This window comes from Epargyreus clarus, unplaced genomic scaffold (assembly GCF_041222505.1).
Source record: "Epargyreus clarus isolate Ecla_fem2 unplaced genomic scaffold, WU_Ecla_fem_2.2 ptg000036l, whole genome shotgun sequence".
Lineage (NCBI taxonomy): Eukaryota > Metazoa > Arthropoda > Insecta > Lepidoptera > Hesperiidae > Epargyreus > Epargyreus clarus.
This window is the reverse complement of record NW_027332241.1, coordinates 5,043,034-5,065,037: the sequence shown is the minus strand read 5'-3', so window position 1 is coordinate 5,065,037 and position 22,004 is coordinate 5,043,034. Positions and strand designations below refer to the sequence as shown.

At 36.9% G+C, this 22,004-nt stretch overlaps 1 protein-coding gene across 1 annotated transcript in view; it reads right to left on the bottom strand.

The window, feature by feature from the left end:
• Positions 1 to 22,004, bottom strand: part of LOC140756890 (scavenger receptor class B member 1) — a 70,821-nt gene that overhangs the window by 24,797 nt on the left and 24,020 nt on the right. The window contains exon 2 of the mRNA XM_073092424.1: positions 694 to 785. Within this exon, the coding sequence (XP_072948525.1) occupies positions 694 to 785 (92 nt within the window). The remainder of the gene's footprint in view (positions 1 to 693; positions 786 to 22,004) is intronic.

Sequence of the window (22,004 nt, the reverse complement as noted above, 5' to 3'; positions counted from 1 at the left end):
CGTATTATTAATTTGACACCTGTCAAAAATTTTTTTTTATAATAAAGGAGTAGCAGACGAGCATGTAGTCCATCTGATGGTGAGTGGCTTCTGTCGCTCATGGATATTTGTAATCAACCCCAGATAGGATTAGATATTCCTATCCGAGGTCGGCCACAGATGTGCCGCTACTCCTGAAGACTAAGCTGGAACGCCTCGGAAAAGTATGTCCCCTTACCACACTTCAAACCGGAACACAGCAGCGCTTAACACTGCTGTTGTAACAGAAATAGGTGTGGCGGTGGTGCCACCTTCAAAAAGTTATCTTCAGTTGTTCTTACGTCACAGTTATTTCGATCTATATCCGGTATTCGATTACTGATTCAGGTAACGTACTAAGTACTCACTTAAGGAAATAATTACTAAAAAGGTAAAGAACCGTATAATTATAAGTAATTTATTGTTTAGTTTTCCTTAAGATTTTCTCATTGTGATCATTATGTAATATAATGGTGGAACTAAAGGTGGTAGAATCCTCTGTGGTTCGACTCCGGCGGCGCCATTATATTATGTAATAGACTAGCTGACCCGGCAAAATTTGTACCGCCTCAAAATCTATTTATCAAATATATTTGATAAATAGATTTTGAGGCGGTACAAAGTTTGCCGGGTCAGCTAGTATTATATAAAAAATAGTGTATGTTATATACTTGCCTGTTTGAACAAGAAGTCGTATGGGTGTAGAAACAACGTGAAGAACCCAGCACCCAGCGCAAAGAACCCCAGCATCAGAAAGATGAAAAGACCTGGAACAAAAGGAAAATACATTATTCTCTTATATTATAATCTTTGGCTGTTCATTTTAGAATTCTGAAGGTAGTATAATTCTATAATCTATAATCCTGACGTAACCTTTTTATTACGAAGGGACAACCTTCAAAAGATACCCGACGACGTTGGAGCGACGCCGGGTAATGTGGGATTTTTGCCGCACTAAAACCCCCCCGGTGGTCGTCCTTAGCGCTTTGTGGAGAACTCCGGGATCTCTAATGGAACACTACCGGAGTCCTCCTAACACAATGTCTCTATCGGGCTCTGCCCTGGGGAGAGCAAAGTAATTTACGCTCTCACATCCCCTGGAGATTACAGCGATATGCGATCACACGAACCACTGTCCTTCCCGGGATTGCTTGCTGGACGGTTTGAGCTCCCACTCTTGCCGCCCTAAACGCCGAAAGCCCCCTTTTAGACCCCTCTTACGACAGGCAAAGGATACCGTAGCCCTATTCTAGTCCCGGGACTGCAGGGACAAATCCAGACCTAACCTAACCTTACCCTATTTTAAAGGGTGTGTTGAGTTAGTAATCCCTATCAGAGTCATTCCAACTTAGTCCGCTTAGTTGCCGACGGGTAAGACTCTTATCTGCGATCGATTATAAATGTCCATGAAATGAAACCTCATTTGCGTCATCATCGCAAAAAAATATATAAACATATTCGATCAGTCACGCTTGATACAAGAGTATAAAAGTTATAGATTGCTTTTCAAATGATATTACAGTTAACTTTAACCGTTGGAGGTTGTTAGAGTTCAATGACCCATCCCGGATCTGATAGATTATAATAGAGTTTTAATTGTATTGTTGTATGTACTCATACAATTACTACGCCGCGAGATTGGAATAAAAAAAAGAACTGGAGAATTATTATGATAACAAAAAGGCGATTGCGGAAAAATATAGTCTATGACGTTCCCACAATTTAAAAAAAATCCAATAAAAAAAAAACAATCATTGACATAAAGGTTATGTGATATAATGGAAACAATAACGTAAGGAAATGTTAGTTTAGTACCGCGTTTCCCAACCTGTGGTCCGCGGACCCCTGGGGATCCGCGAGTATATGTATGGGGGTCCGCGGTGTCATCTCTGAACCATATATAAATCGCTCATTATATGCAAAAGGGCGGCTTTACGGCTTTTTTCAACCACATACCTATGTGAAAAGGCATTCTCTACTCTTGTTTATACAAAAAACAAATACAGAAACAGATTACAAGTAGAATCTGATTTGAGATTACAGCTTAGTAGCCACATCAACCCAACTATCCCTGATCTAGTTGCAAAAATGCCACACCAACCTTCACACTAATTTTTTGTCATATTTTTCATAATACATACATTCATTTAGCACATAGTTCTGTAGTCGACGCTCAATATACTTCGCTGGATGACGAAAAAGAAAGTCAGTCCAATAGGAGCGCTGTCTTCAGAATTTGGTTTCGATTTTGGGCACCGCTTTGCCAATTCGCACTTCTCTGGTGAAAAGGCACCCTAGCTAGTCATCATCATTAACTCATTACTGTCCCATAGCTCGGTACAGGTCTACTGTCAAAATGAGAAGGATTAGGCCATAGTCCACCGCGCTGTCCAAGTACGTATTGGTAGACTTCACTTACATTTGAAAACTTATTGTTTAAGATTTCTCAGGTATGCAGGTTTCCTCGCGATGTTTTCTTCACCGTTTAAGCAAGTGATAATTATTTTTTTAAATGCACATAACTTCGAAACATCAGATGTGCCTGGTATTTGAACCTCGGACCCGTCTATAGGCCGAGTTTCTTAACCACTAGGCTATCACTGCTCAGTATATTGAATAATACAATCTTTGTATATAAAAAAACATATCCCAATAAAAACTAATGTAATTAAAACCGAATTCTTATACAAAATTGCTAATGAGGACAAAGTTTGAAAAATGCAGTGATTTCGAAATCATGTGTGAATTTTTTTGTGCAAATTTGAAGTTGTTTTCCTTAGTCTCTCAGGTTAAGGTCAGAGCTATTTGATCATATATTACATATGAATCAGTGATTGCCTTAATATTATGTAAGTATGTGGCCATGAAATGTTAATCTTAATTTCATAGTCGAATTTAATGTTCTTTTAGTTTTTTTATAGGAATAGCAGACGTACATGCAGTCCAGTTGGTGAGTGGCCACTGCCATGGACATCTGTAATCAACCCCAGATAAGACATTCCTATCTGAGGTCGGCCGCAGACGCGCCGCTACCCCTGAGGACTAAGCTGGAAAGCCTCGAAAAAGTATGTCTCTCTTACCACACCCTTCAAACCAGAACACAGCAGCGTTTAACACTGCTGTTATGAGGCAGAAATAAGGGTGGCGTGGTGGTGCTGGAGTCGAACCACAAAACATTCTCCCACCTTCAGAATACATCCTTAAACATGGTAATTAAATGGTAATACACAGCAACGCCTCATAACAGCAGTGTTAAGCGCTGTTGTGTTCTGGTTTGAAGTGCTTGGTAAGGGAGACATACTTTTCCGAGGCGTTCCAGCTTAGTCCTAAGCGGTACCGGCGCATCTGTGGCCGACCTCAGGTAAGAAAATATAATTTTATCAAAGGTTGATTACAGATGTCCATGGGCGGCAGAAGTCTCTTACCACCAGGTGGACTACATGCTCGTCTGCTACTCCTATTATAAATAAATATAAATACGGTCTTATTCATAAAAAGTTATAGCACACTTAAAACGTTGCTATAGTACGATTGTCAAAAAGTGTTATTCATAAACGTATTTTAGGCACTAAACCGTTCTATAAGCCTTCTATAACTTATAGAGGCCAGAACCCTACTATAACAGTGCTATAAGACAAAGATGGCGGACTCTCATCAGCTGATTAGTGATTACTAACCTAATTTGACAATATGTTTTGAATAAATTTTAAATGGCAATGTCCGTTTTGTATATAAACTTGAAATAATTTATTTAAATATCCGATAAATAACATTATTATATCACTATTTCAAATTACAATGCAAATTTTACGAAGCTTAGATATTATTAATAATCTAGAAAACCGTCCACTTCGAAGAACATTGCACCAAAGAGTGATCCGTTTTCTTTAAACGACGAAGACTTTCGGAAGCGTTATCGCTTTAATAAATCGACAGTAAATTTTATAATTGATCTCGTACGTAATTATCGTAAATTAGATCGCAGAGATCCTGGTACACCTTCTGAAATACAATGTTTACTGCCATAAGATATTGCGAATGTTTACAAAACGAAACTTAACAAAACATTTATATCCAACCAATTTTCACTCCTTTATCTTTTAACAACTTTTGCTTAATATCCTATTTTAACAAATAAAATATTTTTAAATTCGCGGTATTTACAAATACAATGACACTGACATGTTATTTGGTTTTACTGACAACGCATTGACAAGAATGTCAAGACAGAATATTTTTTTAGTACGAAATAATGTCATTTAATGGTGTTTATCTATGGATATTTGTCAATTTGTTCGCCGAACTTCACTATAATGGCAACATTTTCATTTATAGTTGACTTTAGCGACACATTAGTTATAGGAGGTTTATGGAACGTTTATGAATAAGCAATTTTATAGAACGTTTTATAAGCTTATCGAACACTTTAACTAATGAGTGCTTAAAACCTTCTATAAGCATTTTTTATGAATAAGACCGATAATCTATTATTATTCATGTTAGAAATATGATAACACAGAATTATGTCATAAATAAAATTTGAATAATCGATTAATTTATTTGCTTATGACATTACCATTTACAAATTTACATTATTTCTTAAAATCAAATATTTGGGAAATATTTTTAAAAATTCAACTAATTGAATTCATAATCTGATTGGCGTTCCAGTTTAGTTTCGACCACAAAAGAGTAAATAATTTAAAGAATGCTTATAACATTTACTTTAGCTATCACTGATATAGTAATTTAGCCAAAGTTTGAATGTTGGCTCAATAGGGTCACGTCATCAACCCATTATTGTCCCACTGCTGGGCACGGGTCTCCGCTCAGAATGAGAAGGATTAGGCCATAGTCCACCGCGCTGGCCAAGTGCGTATTGGTAGACTTCATATTTAGAGTTTTTTTATATAAATCTCAGGTATGCAGGTTTCCTCACGATGCTTTACTTCACCGTTTTAAGCAAGTGATAATTAATTTGGGGGTTAGACACCCAATAGGTCCGGGGTTCGAATCCTTGGCACGGATTTTGAAAGTGGTGGTCCTTTTGCGGTGGACTATGCCAAAATCCATCTCACCCTGAGAGGATATCTATGTCCAACAGTGGGACATTAATAGTTTGTCTATCTTTTTAATTGGTATCTATTGATGGAGTTAGTGTTACCTTCTTATATATATAAAAAAAAAGATACCGGCCGAATTGATAACCACCTAATTTTTTGAAGTCGGTTAAAAATGAATGCTTCTCTGTGTGTCCTTTATAGAATCGTTAGCTACGCATTTGATCATGCGATGATCTTTAGCAAAGTTGTTGTGCATGAGCCCACGAAGGTTTCTGAGTTGGTACGACCAATTTTCGACACATAATGCCACAGTTATTCCAATTAAGGTATAAATTTTCAGTTATATGTCTGTCATGTTGTTTTTAAATGCGGGCAAAGCCGCGGGCACTTCTAGTATAATAAAAGTTCCTCAAATTGTGAAATTAGTCAATTTCCGACCTGTACCCTTAGTATGAGCTTTTACGTTTTGACAAAAATGACTGTTTTTGTTTTAGTTTACGTATTTCCCATACATTTCCATACAGTTCTGATACAGCTTGGAGCGCTGATTGGAAATGTATGGGCAAATACGTACAAATACCAAAACAGTCATTTTTGTAAAAACATAAAAACTCATACTAAGGCTACTGACTGCATATATATTTTTTTAAATATTTTTACATGTTTTACGACAAAAAACATAAGCACTTAAAAACATTAGATAAACAATCTTGATCCTGAATAAATATTAATATATTCTCAATCATACAGAATTGGCACTGCGTCGGTCAACGGATTGCGAAAACTAATATACTTAACTCAGACCAAAAACGATAGACTACGCCTCTCCAACAAAAGTAGGCGAATCGGGGCAGTATTTCTATAACGTTTCTACGTTTTTGAATGAGACGATGTATATGTTTTACGAGCTTTTGCCCGCGGCTTCGCTCGATTTACGAAGTATTTTCATCCCCTATTTTATCCCCATGATCAAAAACCTTTCTTAGCGGATGCCTACGTCATAACATCTACCTGCTTGCAAATTTCAGCCCGATCCGTCCAGTGGTTTGGACTGTGCGTTGATAGATCACTATGTCAGTCAGTCCCCTTTGAGTTATATATATATATTTAGATTTATACTTTTCTTTTCGTGACTAATATTACATAGCAGAATATTATAATATTTGTAACTCGAAAAAAGAACTGTAGCTTGCTTTAAATATGTGCGTAAATAGTTTGTTATTTCTTTTATATGTCAATAAAAATAAATCAACATAACATAAAAAATAAGGGGTAAGTTCATTATATAGGTTTAAGACCATATAAGTGGGTGGAAAGTTAATTAATTATTTTTTTATTTATTAAATAAATCCGCAGCTTTATTTATTTGTTATCATTTTAGTAACCAAATAACGCATACACCACAATTATTTTGGGTTCTGTACAAGTTATGCTACAATTATATATTCTGAGGCTTTATCTATTTATTTTACATCTGAGTTACGAGGATTTATGTTTATAATGATGCCAAAATGCCCTTGTCGTACCGCGTTTTGGTCAATCGAATGCCAATTAATAAACTTTATTTTCTTATGGCAGTTTTTACGACATGGGTAGGGTTAATACTAAAATTCCGGTATGCTAAAATCAATTCCTATCTGTGTCTATCATTATATAAATATAAATACTGTAAGTATACTGTAGGTACCCGGGAAGGTCGGCGGTATGTGTGGTCGCATACCGTCGTGCACACCAGACGGTGTGGCGAGCGTCAAGCTCACGGGCGGAGCCCGACGGGGCAACGCGCTAAGAGGACTCCGGTTGCGTTCCTTTGGAAATCCCGGTGTCCTCCACGCAGCGCCGAGGACGGCCACCGGGGGGGTTTTAGTGCGGTAAGAATCCCACATAACCCCGTGCCGCTCCCATGGCATAGGGTAACTTTCGAAGGTTTCCCCTCGTAAACAAAAAAAAGGTATACTGTAGGTGTAGGTATGGTATGGTATATGATGAAAGGACCACCTTTATATAAAAAATACTAGTTGTAACAAGAACTACTATTTTTTTTTAAGTGAAAATTTCTTTAGCGGCACTTTTTGTAAAAATGTTTTTTTTTTGTTTTTTGTAAAAAATGTTAAACTCGCGTCAGGATGACGTGTCCTGATCGAAAATTCGTAAGATGGCAAAGCAAATTGCAAGTTAAGATGTCATTCGGTGTCAGCATAGAAAAAATATGTCAATGTATAAAAAATAAAAAATGAAACTGACACCAGTTTCATTTTTTATTTCTTATATTTATTATTGAGGTAAGGTTTCGAAAGGATCTCGGAAACGGCTCCAACGATTTTCTTGAAATTTTGTATATAGAGGGTTTCGGGGGCGATAAATCGATCTGGCTAGGTTTTAATTTCAATTACATGCGCTTGCATTTAAGATTTTCGCGCAACTACTTATACAAGATTTTTCTCACGATTTTACTTACTTTTTCGTTTTATTCTAATGTTTTAAATTAAGCTTTTTATGTTAAGACTAGTTATGTCCGGGTCTCTGTACTAAAGTCAGATATTTTCATGAGAACTTTGCCTAAATAGCATATAATAACACTTAAAAATAGAAATAATATATTGTGTGAAAATTTCAAGTCAATACATCAGCTACTTTTCGAGGTTTTTTTTGTTATAATATAGGCGTAGCAGACGAGCATGCAGTTCACCTAATGGTAAGTGGCTACAGCCGTCCATGGACATCTGTAATCAACCCCAGATACGATTAGATTCCTACCTGAACTCGGCTACAGATGTTCCGCTACCCCTGACGGCTAAGGTGGAACTCGGAAAAGTATGTCCCCCTTACCACACCCCTTAACACATACTGAAGCCGATTTTTTATAAAAAATTCACATACGCACATAATTTTGAAGGCATAAAAATCGATGTGTGTATATTCCAGTCTTGTCACAAACTAACTAAACTATCACTGTATCATCACTTATCACTCTTTCAATAGATCTATAAAAATATATATAGTCTGCGTAAAACTGGTAGTCCGCTCTGAACATAGAAATGAATCGCGTCACACAACTCGCAACAACTTCAGAGCGGACTAGCAGTTTGACGCGGAATATACATGAATACAAAACATAACCTTCAAGGAATTTGGTTAAAAATGATCTGATTTTGTAAGTATGGCACACGTTCGCGTCTGCGCTGTGTTTACATTCGATATCTCTGTGTGTGTTTTAGGGCACTTCGGGAACTAGCTAGAAATAATGGTGTATTTTGAAGATCCTTTTGTGGTTCGTCTCTGGGGGCACTCCACACCTATTTCTACCTTTTTTTTTCGAGGGGGAAACCTTAAAAAGGTACCCGACGACGTGAGAGCGACGCCGGGTTATGTGGGATTTTTACCGCACTAAAACCCCCCGGTGGCCGTCCTCAGCGCTTGGTGGAGAACTGCGGGATCTCCGACGAAACACTACACCTATTTCTACCTAATAACAGCAGTGTTAAGCGCTGGTTCTGGTTTGAAGGGTGTGGTAAGGGTATAATTTTCCGAGGAGTTCCAGCTTAGTATACCGATTTTCCTAGGCATTCCAGCTTAATCTACAGACGTAGCGGTGCGTCTGTAGCCGACCTCAGTACCCTAACCATGAGATTTCATAACATCCCACAATTTTACGTTACGTTTACTCAATCCAATATTCTGTTCCATTTGCTTCAGTAGACTGAGTAAACGTAACAATAAGTAAGTGCTCAAGTCTTTCTGTCTGCCTCACATGTTCGCAAAAAAGAGAGACAAAACACAAAGCGCCATTTTGTCAATTAAGACATTTAATGTTACGTTACTGAGACTATTGTTCTGATACAATCCGCTAGGGGCGCTGATTGAAAATTGTATGTTTGTCAAAACGTAAAAACTCATGGTAAGTAAACTTACAGTAATCATCAACCCATTACTGTCCCACTGTTGGGAACGGGTCTCCTCTCAGAATGAGAAGGATTAGGTCATAGTCCACCGCGCTGGCCAAGTGCGCATTGGTAGACTTCACATACCTTTAAGAACTGTTTTTATAGATTTCTCAGGGATGCAGCTTTCCTTATGACGTTTTCCTTCGCTTAAGCAAGTAATAATTAATTTCTAATACGCACATAACTTTGAAAAATCAGAGGTGCGTGGGATTTGAACCTCTGACCCTTTTATCAAGAGGCCGAGTTTCTTAACTACTAGGCTATCTGCTTATCTTACAGATACCAATACTATTTCGTACATAATTATGTAAGTAAGTTTTGAAGGGGGTAGAACCCTTTGTGGTTCGACTCCGGCGGCACCACCGCCACACCTATTTCTACCTAATAACAGCAGTGTTAGGCGCTGCTGTGTTCCGGTTTGAAGGGTGTGGTAAGGGAGACAGACTTTTCCGAGGCGTTCCAGCTTAGTCCTCAGGGGTAGCGGCGCATCTGTGGCCGACCTCAGGAAGGAATATCTGATCCTATCTGGGTTCATTACAGATGTCCATGGGCGGCAGTAGCCACTTACCATCAGGTGGACTGCATGCTCGTCTGCTACTCTTTTATTATTATAAAAAAAAGTAATTAGTTATATGACCAACACATTTGGTGTAATTTAAAATTATAATCTTTGGACGGAAGGCTAACGTAGTATTATTAAATCGTTATCAATAAGTTGTTATTAATAGTTAACTATGTTCGTATCCAAGGTTAATATAAATCAAATGACCGTTCAAATTATATAATATATTCGCGAAGGTTTTGGAAAACAAGATTAGGTACACGTTGTATCGATACCCTGAAAAGATAAGTAGTTGACGATAAAATGTATTTTTATAATTATAGCTATAGATTAGTAAAGATTACTCACTCCTAATAAGGAATTGTAACCAGTTTTTACAATTGAAACTGTCACTGTCATCTATTTTCGTGTTTGAAAAATATTAAAAAAATGCAATCTTTAGATCAAATTAAAAATGAAACGATATTTCAAAAAAGTAGAATTGCGGGGGACTTCCCGCATTACCTATAATTTGCTGTTGCAACGCGATTTGCTTCTATATTCAGTGCGGACTAGAAGTTTGGCGCGGTTTTTACCGTTTCTGAAGGATAGATAAAAATCCTCTGATTGCGTACGAAACCAGGGTACAAGTTGGTTAGTTTATAAAGTCTTTGTTCATATTATAACATCGCTTATCGCTTGCTACTCGCAACGAGACAAGTGCTTCATAAAGTTATTACTTTACTAATCGGAATCCTGTTTAAAGCTTAACTATATCCTGGGTCGTTGACCTTGAAACTTATTGGATTTTTTTAAACTTTCTTTGAGCTACGGAAAATTCCCATATTACAGCAAGCATCCGGGTTCGACATCCGTGTTAGGGTTCCGTATGCTATGGGTGGGACCCTATTACTAATGTGAGCCATACACGCTACGATCTACCGGATTAGGGTTCCGTAGCCAATGGGTAAAGACCCTATTACTAATATAAGCCATACACTCTACGGTCTACTGGATGGTTTGTGCAGGTTTGCATGTACAGGTCAACCGCATCGGTAATGTGTATGGGGACGTTCCGGTGTACCGTACGGTGTTCAGTTCTGTAGACATCGATTGAAGACGGTGACGCACCGTACAGTGCCACACGAAATTGATTTTTGATCTTGCGCCGGTCGCCTGCACAGGTTCAAAAACTGCACAGGTCTGTTCCCACACAGTCCGGTGTACCTGCGCAGGCATACCTGAATAGGTAGACCTCTCCGGTGCACCGTAGTGTGTGTGGCAGACCATCGGTTTATCCCTGTAGTCCTGGGACAGAAGAATAGGGCTACGATATCCCATGCCTGTTGTAAGAGGCGACTAAAAGGGGTCTTCCGGGGTTGCGGGCGGCAAGAGTAAGAGCTCGAATCGTCCAGCAAGCGATACCCGGAAGGACAGTGGTATGTGTGCTCGCATACCGTCGTAAACACCTGGTGTGCGGGAGGAGCGTAAATTGATCCTCCCAGTACAGAGCCTGATAGGACATCGTGCTTGAAGGACTCCATTTGTGTTTCACTCTCCAGTGAAACACAAATGGAGTCCTTCAAGCGAGAACAAGAACTCCTTCCCGGAGTTTTCCACCAAGCGTTGAGGACGGCAACGGAGTTTTAGTGCGGTAAAAATCCCACATAACCCGGCGTCGCTCCCACCTTACCTTTTGAAGGTTTCTCCCCTCGTGAAAAAAGACATTACCACCAGTTAAACAAGTCGTTTGCAACTTCAGTTATATAAATACATTAATTCATTCATAAGTGTCAGTTATGTCAGTCAATTATATCAGTTATATGATGACTTCGCATTACTTATAATTCCTTGGTAAACTTGAACTCTGGTAGGTCAATGTCAATTGTAGTTGTTTTCTGGGTAATTAAACGTACAAGGCTAAGTAAGGTAAAATGTATTAGATTGTTAGGGTTCCGTACCCAAAGGGTAAAAACGAAACCCTATTACTAAGACTTCACTGTCAGTCCGTCTGTCACAGGGCTCTATCTCTGGAACTGTGATAGATAGACACCTGAAACGTTTACAGAGGATGCATAACGATGGCCGCTATAACAACAAATACTAAAAATTAAAAAGAGTTGAGTATAAAAAGGGGTCCCTACAATACAACAAACTGTCATTTTTCGATATTTTTTCAAATTTTCACAATGTATGTACTTCAATAGCTAAATTAAAATTTTGGTGGTACGGAACCCTCCGGGCGCAGGTTCGACTTGCACTTGGCCAATTATTTTTTTAGGTGACTGACGAGGAGGGTAATATTTTTCAAGTGTATGTGTTTTTTTTACCTATGAGTTTTAGGGGCGAAGTAAAGGTAAAAATGTATGCGATTTTTTTTAGTTGACTGACAAGAAAGTTAATGTTTTTCAGGTGTATGTGTGTGTATGTTAGCACGTTCTACAGCCCCTACAGTCCCAGTTTTGAAGGTGGTAGAACCCTTTGAGGTTCGACTCCGGTGGCACCACCGCCACACCTATTTCTACCTTTTTTTTTTTTTTTTCTCGAGGGGGAAACCTTCAAAAGGTACCCGACGACGTGGGAGCAACGCCGGGTTATGTGGGATTTTTACCGCACTAAAACCCCCCCGGTGGCCGTCCTCAACGCTTGTTGGAGAACTCCGGGATCTCCAACGGAACACAACCGGAGCCCTCCAAGCGCGATGCCCAACGGGCTCTACCCTGGGGGAGCAGTTTTCGCTCCTCCCACGCTTTTACGACGGTATGCGACCACACATACCGCCGTCCTTCCCGGGGTCACTTGCTGGACGGTTCGAGCTCCCACTCTTGCCGTCCGCAACCCCGGAAGCCCCCTTTTAGTCGCCTCCTACGACAGGCAGGGGATACCGTAGCCCTATTCTAGTCCCGGAACTACAGGGATAGCCTGATGCTGGCACCTGCACCGGACGACATTCCTTGTCGCCCCTACTTACCTATTTCATTTACCTTCATTGAAGGTGGTAGAACCCTTTGTGGTTCGACTCCGGTGGCACCACCGCCACACCTATTTCTACCTAATAACAGCAGTATTAAGCGCTGCTGTGTTCTGGTTTTAAGGGTGTGGTAAGGGAGACAGACTTTTCCGAGGCGTTCCAGCTTAGTCCTCAGGGGTAGCGGCGCATCTGTGGCCGACCTTAGGTGGGAATATCTAATCCTATCTGGGGTTGATTACAGATGTCCATGGGCGGCAGTAGCCACTTACCATCAGGTGGACTGCATGTTCGTCTGCTACTCGCATACTATAAAAGAAAAGCCCAAACAGCTTGATGGATTTTAAGGTATGAAGTGTCGTTGGAATTGTCTTACTGCCGCCCATGATCATCTATAAATCAACCCTCATATTTCTATCTGAGATTTTTTAATGTAATGTAGGAGTAGCAGACAATCGTGTATTCCACCTGATGGTAAGTGGCTACTGCTGGCCATGGACATCTTTAATCAACCCCAGTTACAATTACATTCCTTAGGGGTATGAAAAATAGATAGTAGCCGATTCTCAGACCTAATGAATATGCATATAAAATTTGGTGAAAATCGGTAAAGCCGTATCGGAGGAGTACGGTAACTAACATTGTGACACGAGAATTTTATATATAAGATAACCTCTATAAAAATCAATCGTATAAATAATTTTAATTTCTTAAAAGTTTAACTTACGGTAGTTTTCCAAATCAATCCATCAACTTCTTTTCGAGTTTTGCAGACAGTAACACGCGGAAGCCGATTCTATCTATATCTATTTTTATATCTTTCAGGAAGTAAAACATTTATTTTTATAATACGCAATTTGATTTGTATAACTATTGCGTATAAATAAAGAATTAATTCAATTCAGTTTCATTTTCAAGTACCAATCAAGTACGTAATATAATAACTAGCTTTGTATTTTTTCTTTTAATGCTGTTTATGTATTTAGTTGGTTTGCCATTTTTTAAATAAATAAATAAATAAATAAATTTGTCAGATACATTCTTGACATTGTGTTTTACATCAGTATCAGCAATGAATGTTTTATTATATTTCATTTAATGTTTACAAATATTATATGTATATAAATTATGTTTTTTTTTGTGTCTGTATATAAAATTGACTATGCATGTATAATTGAATCAAGTGTGCAAAATCTGAAACTGCTTCGTGCGCACAATTATTTTCGTACAACGGTTTCCCATATTTTCGTTTCCCGTATTATTATGTAGCATAGCTTAGTAAAGATTACTCACTCCTAACAAGAAAATGTACCCAGTTTTGAGAATTGTAATATTTGCGTAAATAAGTTTTGCCACGTCTCCGTGCTAAAATGTCCCTAAAATATTTGAAATAATTATTTATTTATTATTTAAATTACGCAGTATTAGTTATTTATTCGTAAATTTTCCCAAAAAATGTTTTATTTGTCAAGAATTCAAAAAAAGAACTTACTAATAAGCCGTTTGTGGCTTCATTCAATTTCAAGACGGCGAAGTATTTTTACTAATCTATGGTGTCAGGTCGGAGTAGAACCAATTCTACCACCTACGCATTTATTATGTAAGTATGAGTAGATAAAAAACACACTATTGTACACGTGACCAAAAGGGCCAAATGCCCTATCTATTGTTTATTTCCCCCTTGACCTATTTAGAAAAAAGATAATGTTATATCACATATTAAAATGAATATCACATTTATTTAAATTAATGTTTCACAAATTAGGATGTGTCAAAATCACTCATTTATATTTGACATTACGGTTGGTCTAAGGTTTTAAGAACTCTTTGTAGTTCGACTACACAGGCACTATCACACCTTGTCCCTGTAGCCTGTACCTGTAGTCCCGGGACGGGAGCAGAAAAGGCTACGGTTGAATGAAGGCCATCGCGTTAGGAGGACTCCGGTTGTGTTCCGTTAGAGATCCCGGAGTTCTCCACCAAACGCCGAGGACGGACACTGGGGGGTTTTAGTACGGTAAAAGTCTCACATAACCCGGCGTCGCTCCTACGGCCTCGGGTGCCTTGTTAGGGTTTCCCCCTCGTCAACGAAAAAAATGGTCTAATCCGGTTTGAAGAGTCGTAAATGATTTTTATACGAAGCGTTTCAACTTAGTCCAAAAGGGTAGCAGCGCATCTGTGGTCGACCTCAGGTATATTCTTATCTGGGGTTGATTACAGATGTCCATACGGCAGTAATTACAATCAGAATTGCATCTCGTTTACTATTTTTTACACGCTTTATATTAGCTTCACTTGTATGTTTGTCAGTGAGTAACTCCGTTTTTCAGTAGAAAGAGATCAACCCTGCATGTATGAAATAATGAAATAGAATACTTTTCTACTTTTTAGTTGATATTATTATAAAGGCGTGTTTTTTAGTTTTTTGAACTATATTTTTATATTATAAAAAAGAGTTTGCTATGTCGGTTTTTGATAGCACATCAAAGCAATTACGAATATTTGCATATGGTAGAAGATCCCGATATAAGACGACCTTCACCGAACTGCTTAATGGATGAAACGTTTTTTATATCAAATTAAATATGTCAAAAAGTATATTGCAAATGGGTTGACTAAAAAATTTCAATCCAGAATATTTTTTTTCTTAAAAAAATACTTTTTTCGTTAAAAATTACATAGTAATCGAAAGTATAAAGCCTTATAATATGCAAACGTTAAGTTGACTATTTTTTCCTGTCACAGTCCTTGGGTAGGCCAACTTGTTTACCTGTTTATACCTGTACACCCAAGGGTTGTGACAGGAAAAGAATAGTCAACCTAACATTTGTATATTCTATAGGCTTCATTCTTTCGATTGGTATGTAATTTGTCCAAAAATCAGACCAGTGAAATTTTTAAGAAAAGAAAAAATATTTTTAATTGTAAAAAAAACATATTCTGGACTGAATTTTTTAGACAATCCATTTGCAATATACTTTTTGACATATTTAATTTCATATAAAAAACGTTTCATTCATTAAGCAGCTCGGTGAAGGTCGTCTTATATCGGGATCCTAGACCAATACAGTAAACACTTAAAATCATAGATTAGTAAAGATACTTCGCCGCCTTGAAATTGAATGAAGCCACAAAGGGCTTATTTTAGTAAGTTCTTTTTTTTTAATTCTTGACAAAAAAAACATTTTTAGAGAAAAATTACGATTAAATAACTAATACTGCGTAATTTACGTAATAAACAAATAATTATTTCAAATATTTTAGGGACATTTTAACACGGAAACGTGGCAAAACTTTTTAACGCAACTATTTCAATTCTCAAGACTGGTTACATTTTCTTGTTAGGAGTGAGTAATCTTTACTAATCTATGCTTAAAATATTAAACATACTTCTTACCTACAATAAGTAGACAAACTTCTTGAAAGTTCCAAAATAAGTAAGATGAAGTTATTCAATGAATTCGTGTTGAAATTTTTACCAGTTTTGCATAATTATTTCGATACTGATTTCTAAAAGGTTGTGAAAGACAAGGTCAGAATAATTACGAAATTTACAATTAATTTAATTGTTTATAATTCTACAATATGTTTGAATGGTAGGGTATAACCCTCTGTGGTTCGGTGTGGTTTGAAGGTGTGGTAAGGGAGACATACTTATCCGAGGTATTCCAGCTTAGTCCCCAGGGGTAGCGACCAGGGGTACCTGTGGCCGATCTCAGATAGGATAATAATCTTATTGGGGTATATTACAGATCTTCATGGGGGACAGTAGCCACTTACCATCAGGTGAACTGCATGCTCGTCTGCCTCTATTATATTAAATATATAAAAAAATACAAATAACTCAGTAAACTACAAATACACGAAAGTAAATACAAATCAATGTATTAAATCAAATCAAATCATTTTTTTTAAAAAGGCACTTTTTGAATGTCAATACAATTACCACTTCACAAGGTGTTTCGTTATGGAGAAGAAGCGGCGAGAGAAACTCCATAACACATTTAAAAAAAATGTTTTTTACAATGTCAAACTTAACTTAATGGTATATTATGTGTTACATTGACGCTCACAACTATGACCCACGCTAAAAATAAATTTCGATCTATTTTCCTAAATGTGCTGAGAGAAGCATAATTTAGAAATATTCCATGAGATTTTTAATATACTTTTTAATGAATTTTATTACCAAAGCAGCAAGAACATATGGTCATGGCCAATAAACAAAGCCATAGATTGTTTCAAGAGGAATATGTTAATCTACATTTTTTTCCGCGAACATCCCACAACACTCATTTGCGAATTCATTTATATATGTTTTGTTAGCCTATTTCAATCACAGCACACTGTTATTATAACCAAAAATAAAAGCCATTCAAACTATATAATGATGCAAAAAGCTTTTAAAAGCCTTGGTTCAAATTGCTTACAAATTACAATATTTTTTTTTGCTCTCCATAAGCGTAAAAAATTGCAAAACACGTTTTTTTGCCAATTCCGCTTAGTAATTATATCCGTATTAGAAGATTCTTAAACTTGATAAGTCTAATTTCCACGGGTTAATTACTTTATTAATAGCTTGTAATTACAATCAACTGACGCCTGTTATTAATAATTAATCTATCCTTTGTTTTGTCTAACTAAAGATCGATGCTTGCTAGTTTGTCTTTTTGATGTGAAACATCTATAGCCGCACGTAAAACCGATTTCTGGCGTGGCGACGCATGCCGTGGCGCGCTATACGATGGTATATATATACAGTGTATATGCAGTAGTGTGTACGGTGTGGCGACGCGTCGCCATGCGTAATATTTTATTTTATCATTATGACATATTTAGTTCCTATCACAATATGTTCTTTTCTGCATATTACTTTTACAAAATAATGTCGATGTTTCACATCTGCCAGGCGTCCCGTGACGGCTCACATTGTTTTTTTATAATATAGGAGTAGCAGACGAGCATGAAGTCCATGGGATCGTAAGTGGCTATAGCCGCCGTTGGACTTTCATAATCAACCCTAGATAAGATAAGATTTCTATGTGATTTTGGCCACGTATGCGTCGCTACCCTTCAGAAATAAGGTGGATTCCTTTGGAAAAGTATATCTCCTTTACCACATTCTTCAAATCAGAACATAGCAGCGCTTAACACTGCTGTTCTTTTTTTAGTCCAAAAATATACTTTAAGTAATCGTTCTCACATCACCATCACAAATTTGTCATTGGTTGTTGATAATTGTTTAAAATTGTGAATCAAATTAGTTTGGTTCACAATTTTAAACAGGGATTTTTAACTAGGGATGGCGATAGGCAAATAAATCGATTATTTTAATCGATATTAGTAAGGATCGAATCGTAAACTATGCATTTGATCAAGTGATGATCTTTAGCAAAGTTGTTGTCCATAAGCCCACGAAGGTTCCAGAGTTGGTACGATCAATTTTCACCAGATGGCGCCAGTGTCATTCCAATGAAGGTACGAATTTTCAGTTTTATGTATGTTAGTCTGTCATATCATTTTCTTTTAAACGCGGGCGAAGCCGCGGGCAAAAACTAGTATTCCATAATATTAAAGGTTAAATTTATGATTTATAATAACATCCGCATTCAATTTTAAGATAGACAAGAACGTATTTGTTTAGTACCATTAGTCCGTTCTAGAAATCTAGACAAAAAATTAGCACTTTTTGTTCTAGTAGCTACTAATATTTACGACTGTTGTTAGTTAGAACTGTGTTATTTAGGCTAGAGCTTCTCAAAGTTGACTACCATCCTATTTTAGAATAAATTATTTGGTAGAACTTCTCAAAGTGTGTCACAAAAAAGAGAAAATCCACTAAAAATACATTGTCGAATTGTCAAAAAAGAAAAAAAAGATTATACTATAGGAATATTTTATATGTTACACTTAAGACATTTTCAATTTGACAAGATCCAACGCATTAATTTAGATTTTCTATTGAAATACAAAATGAGCATGCAGTCCACCTGATAGTAAGTGGCTACTGCCGCCCATGGACATCAAATCAAATCAAATCAAATCAATTTTTTTTATTCAAAATAGGTTCTTTACAGAGCACTTTTTGAATGTCAAACTACCACCACTTCACAAGGTGTTTCGTTATGGAGAAGAAGCGGCGAAAGAAACTCCATAACACACATCTTTTAAAAAAAATGGATTTTACAATGTTAAACTTAACCTAATGGTACATGTGGAGCTGGAACTACTTCAGACCACACCGTTTTGCCAGTCAAATAATCACTTAGTTTATAGTACGCTTTTTTACATAGCGTTTGTTTAACGACATGTTTGACATCTGTATAAATAAGTAATGTCTTTTTTAAAGCTGTCTGCTTTTTTGGTTGAATTTTATATACTGATGGTGAAACTGGATGAACTGATTCACGCCTGTTTTTAATAATCAATCTATCGACCGTTTTGTCTTCCAAGGGTCGATCGTTAAAAAATCCTTTTTTTATATGGGAGTACAAAACATGTTTCTTTTGGTAATTCCGCCTAGTAAATATATTTGTATTAGAAGATTCTTAAACTTGATTACAGTCATTTCCGCGGGTTAATTACTTTATTAATAGCTTGTAATTTCAATCAAGTAACGTTATTAATAATTAATCTACCCTTTGTTTTGTCAAACTTAAGATTGATGCTTGCTAGTTTGTCTGTTTTATATTTTTTTCTTTTTATAATATAAGAGTAGCAGACAAGCATGCAGTCCACCTGATGGTAAGTAACTACTGCCACCTTTGGACATCTGTAATCTACCCCAGAAAAGATTAGATTCTTACGTGAGGTCGGCCTGATGTGCCGCTACCCCTGAGGAATAAGCTAGAACGCGTTGGTTAAGTATGTCTCCCTTACCACACTTCAAACCAGAACACAGCAGCGCTACACTGCTGTTATAAGGCAGAAATAGTTGGTAATACCTCCAGTGTAACCACATTGGGTTCTATCACCAAAAACTCATAATCTTAAATATAAAATTCTCGTGTCACAATGTTAGTTACCGTACTCCTCCGAAACGGCTTTACCGATTTTCACCAAATTTTATATGCATATGCAGTAGGTCTGAAAATCGGCTACTATCTATTTTTCATACCCCTAAGTGATAAAGCTTGTTCATCCTTAACATTTTTTTTATTTATATGGCAACACGTTTGCCGGGTCAGCTAATAATCTTATAAATTATGTCCAAATGTTTAATATATTTCCATCAGATTAAATTTAATAGTTTTTGGAATACTCTAGAACTAGATATTAAAATCACCTTATAACGTAATATTTCATAATGACAATAAACGGCCATTTTAAATCTCATAATTCTTATTTTGCGTCTCACGAATATTTTTAAGGTATTTTTTTGGCGTATGATAAAAAATGAGAAATGATTTACATATTGTAAATTACTGTCATTAGTGTAATTATTATACTGTAAATTACAGTATTTAACGGAATTTACTACATAATTTACATTATATTTTAAATGATATACATTTTCGAAACATTATAATTTAGTCCTCAGGGGTAGCGGCGCATGTGGCAGACCTCAGGTAGGAATCTAATTATCTGGGGTTGATTACAGATGTCCATGGGCGTCAGTAGCGACTTACCCTCTTACCGTTATAGTCGTCTATATTAATATAAATATTAATTTATCACATAAAAAACTACGTCACACATTTTTTTTTATAATACTTTTTTTTCTTTTTTTAACACATCTTTAATGAAATGCCACCCTTGATATTATCAAAATACAAAAAAAATAGAAACAGAACGTTTATCAATAAATAAATTGTACGAAATGTATTCCTTAATTCATGTTTCGGTCAAAAACAGTATTAAAACACATGAAACACAACAAGAAGATCCGCAGGTCAAACTCGTGCTAGTCACGGTACATTTCCGTTGATTTAACTTTATATATATATTATTTTAATATAGGGGTAGCAGACGAGCGTGCAATCCTGATGGTAAGTGGCTACTGCCGCCCATGGACATCTGTAATCAACCCCAGATAGGATTAGATATTCCTACCTAAGGTCGGCTACAGATGCGCCGCTGCCCCTGAGAACTAAGCTGAAACGCCTCAGAAAAGTATGTCTCTCATACCACACCCTCAAACCAGAACACAGCAGTGTTCACTACTGTTATGAGGCAAAAATAGGTGTGCCGGCCAAAATCGAACCACAAAGGTTTCACCTTCAAGATAGGCAGACATTACTAATAAAACACTTAAAAATTAGAGATGCGCCGAATATTCGTTTGGTATTCGGTATTCCGCGTATTCGGCATCTTTTTTGCTATTTGTATTCGGCCGAATTATTCGGTTCTGGTGCCGAATATATTCGGTTCGAATATTTCTATTTTCTTGTGTACACGACATGGTACAGGATTAAAACACAAAACTTCACAAAACTGGCCGAATATTCGGTTCGGTAAAGGTTAAACCGAATATTATTCGGTATTCGGTTATTCGGTGAAACCACTATTCGGCGCATCTCTATTAAAAACCATACTACAAACTCGGGTCAAACTCGTGCTAATCATGGTACATTTCCGTTGATTTAACTTTTTATATGTCGGGTTTTACCGCAATACTCTCAATTAAGCCGGCAAAAAGTTTGGCCACTTAACGCACGCCCGTGAGCTCGCGAATATATCATACGAAGAATCTTTATTTTTTATGTAGATGTAAAAAGAGTTATGTATTTGACCGCTATGTATGTGTGTATTAGGGTGGTCGTTAAATTTTTTTTTTATTTTGAGACGCCCTAAAAAGCCTTCGTTTTTACGAAAAAATACGGGATTTTTTTTTTTTGGTTTAAACAAAAAGAAAACGTGCCGCCGAGGGACTTAAGGTCATTTTTTTGATAAAAAGACCTTAAGTCCGTCTAATTCTATTTATTTCTATTTCTAGTATTAAAGTTATGGTGGTAACCCTATTTTTCAAACATATCAATGTGTTTTCTTACATACATAATATTTTCATAGATGTATTGGCTATGTACCGTCAATATATTAATAGATTTAGGTATCTACTATAGAAATAAATGTGGAATGTTTATCTTTGAGGTTTTTGAGATAATTATCAAACGAGCATGCAGTCTATCTGATGGTAAGTTCTGAAGGACAAAGATGGAATGCTTTGGAATAGTACTTATGTCTCCCTTACGACAACCTTCTAACTAGAATATAGCAGCGCTTTGTTTTAACAATTTAAGAGTAGCAGACGAGCATGCAGTCCACCTGATGGTCAGTGACTACTGCCGCTCATGGATATAAGTAATCAACCCCAGATAAGATTAGATATTCCTACCTGACTGAGGTCGGCCACATGCGCCGCTCCTGAGGACTAAGCTGGAACGCCATGGTAAACGCTCACCTATGTATAATATGATGCATAACTATAATGTAAATTTTAAAAACCTGGATATGATAAATACTAGTCCTGG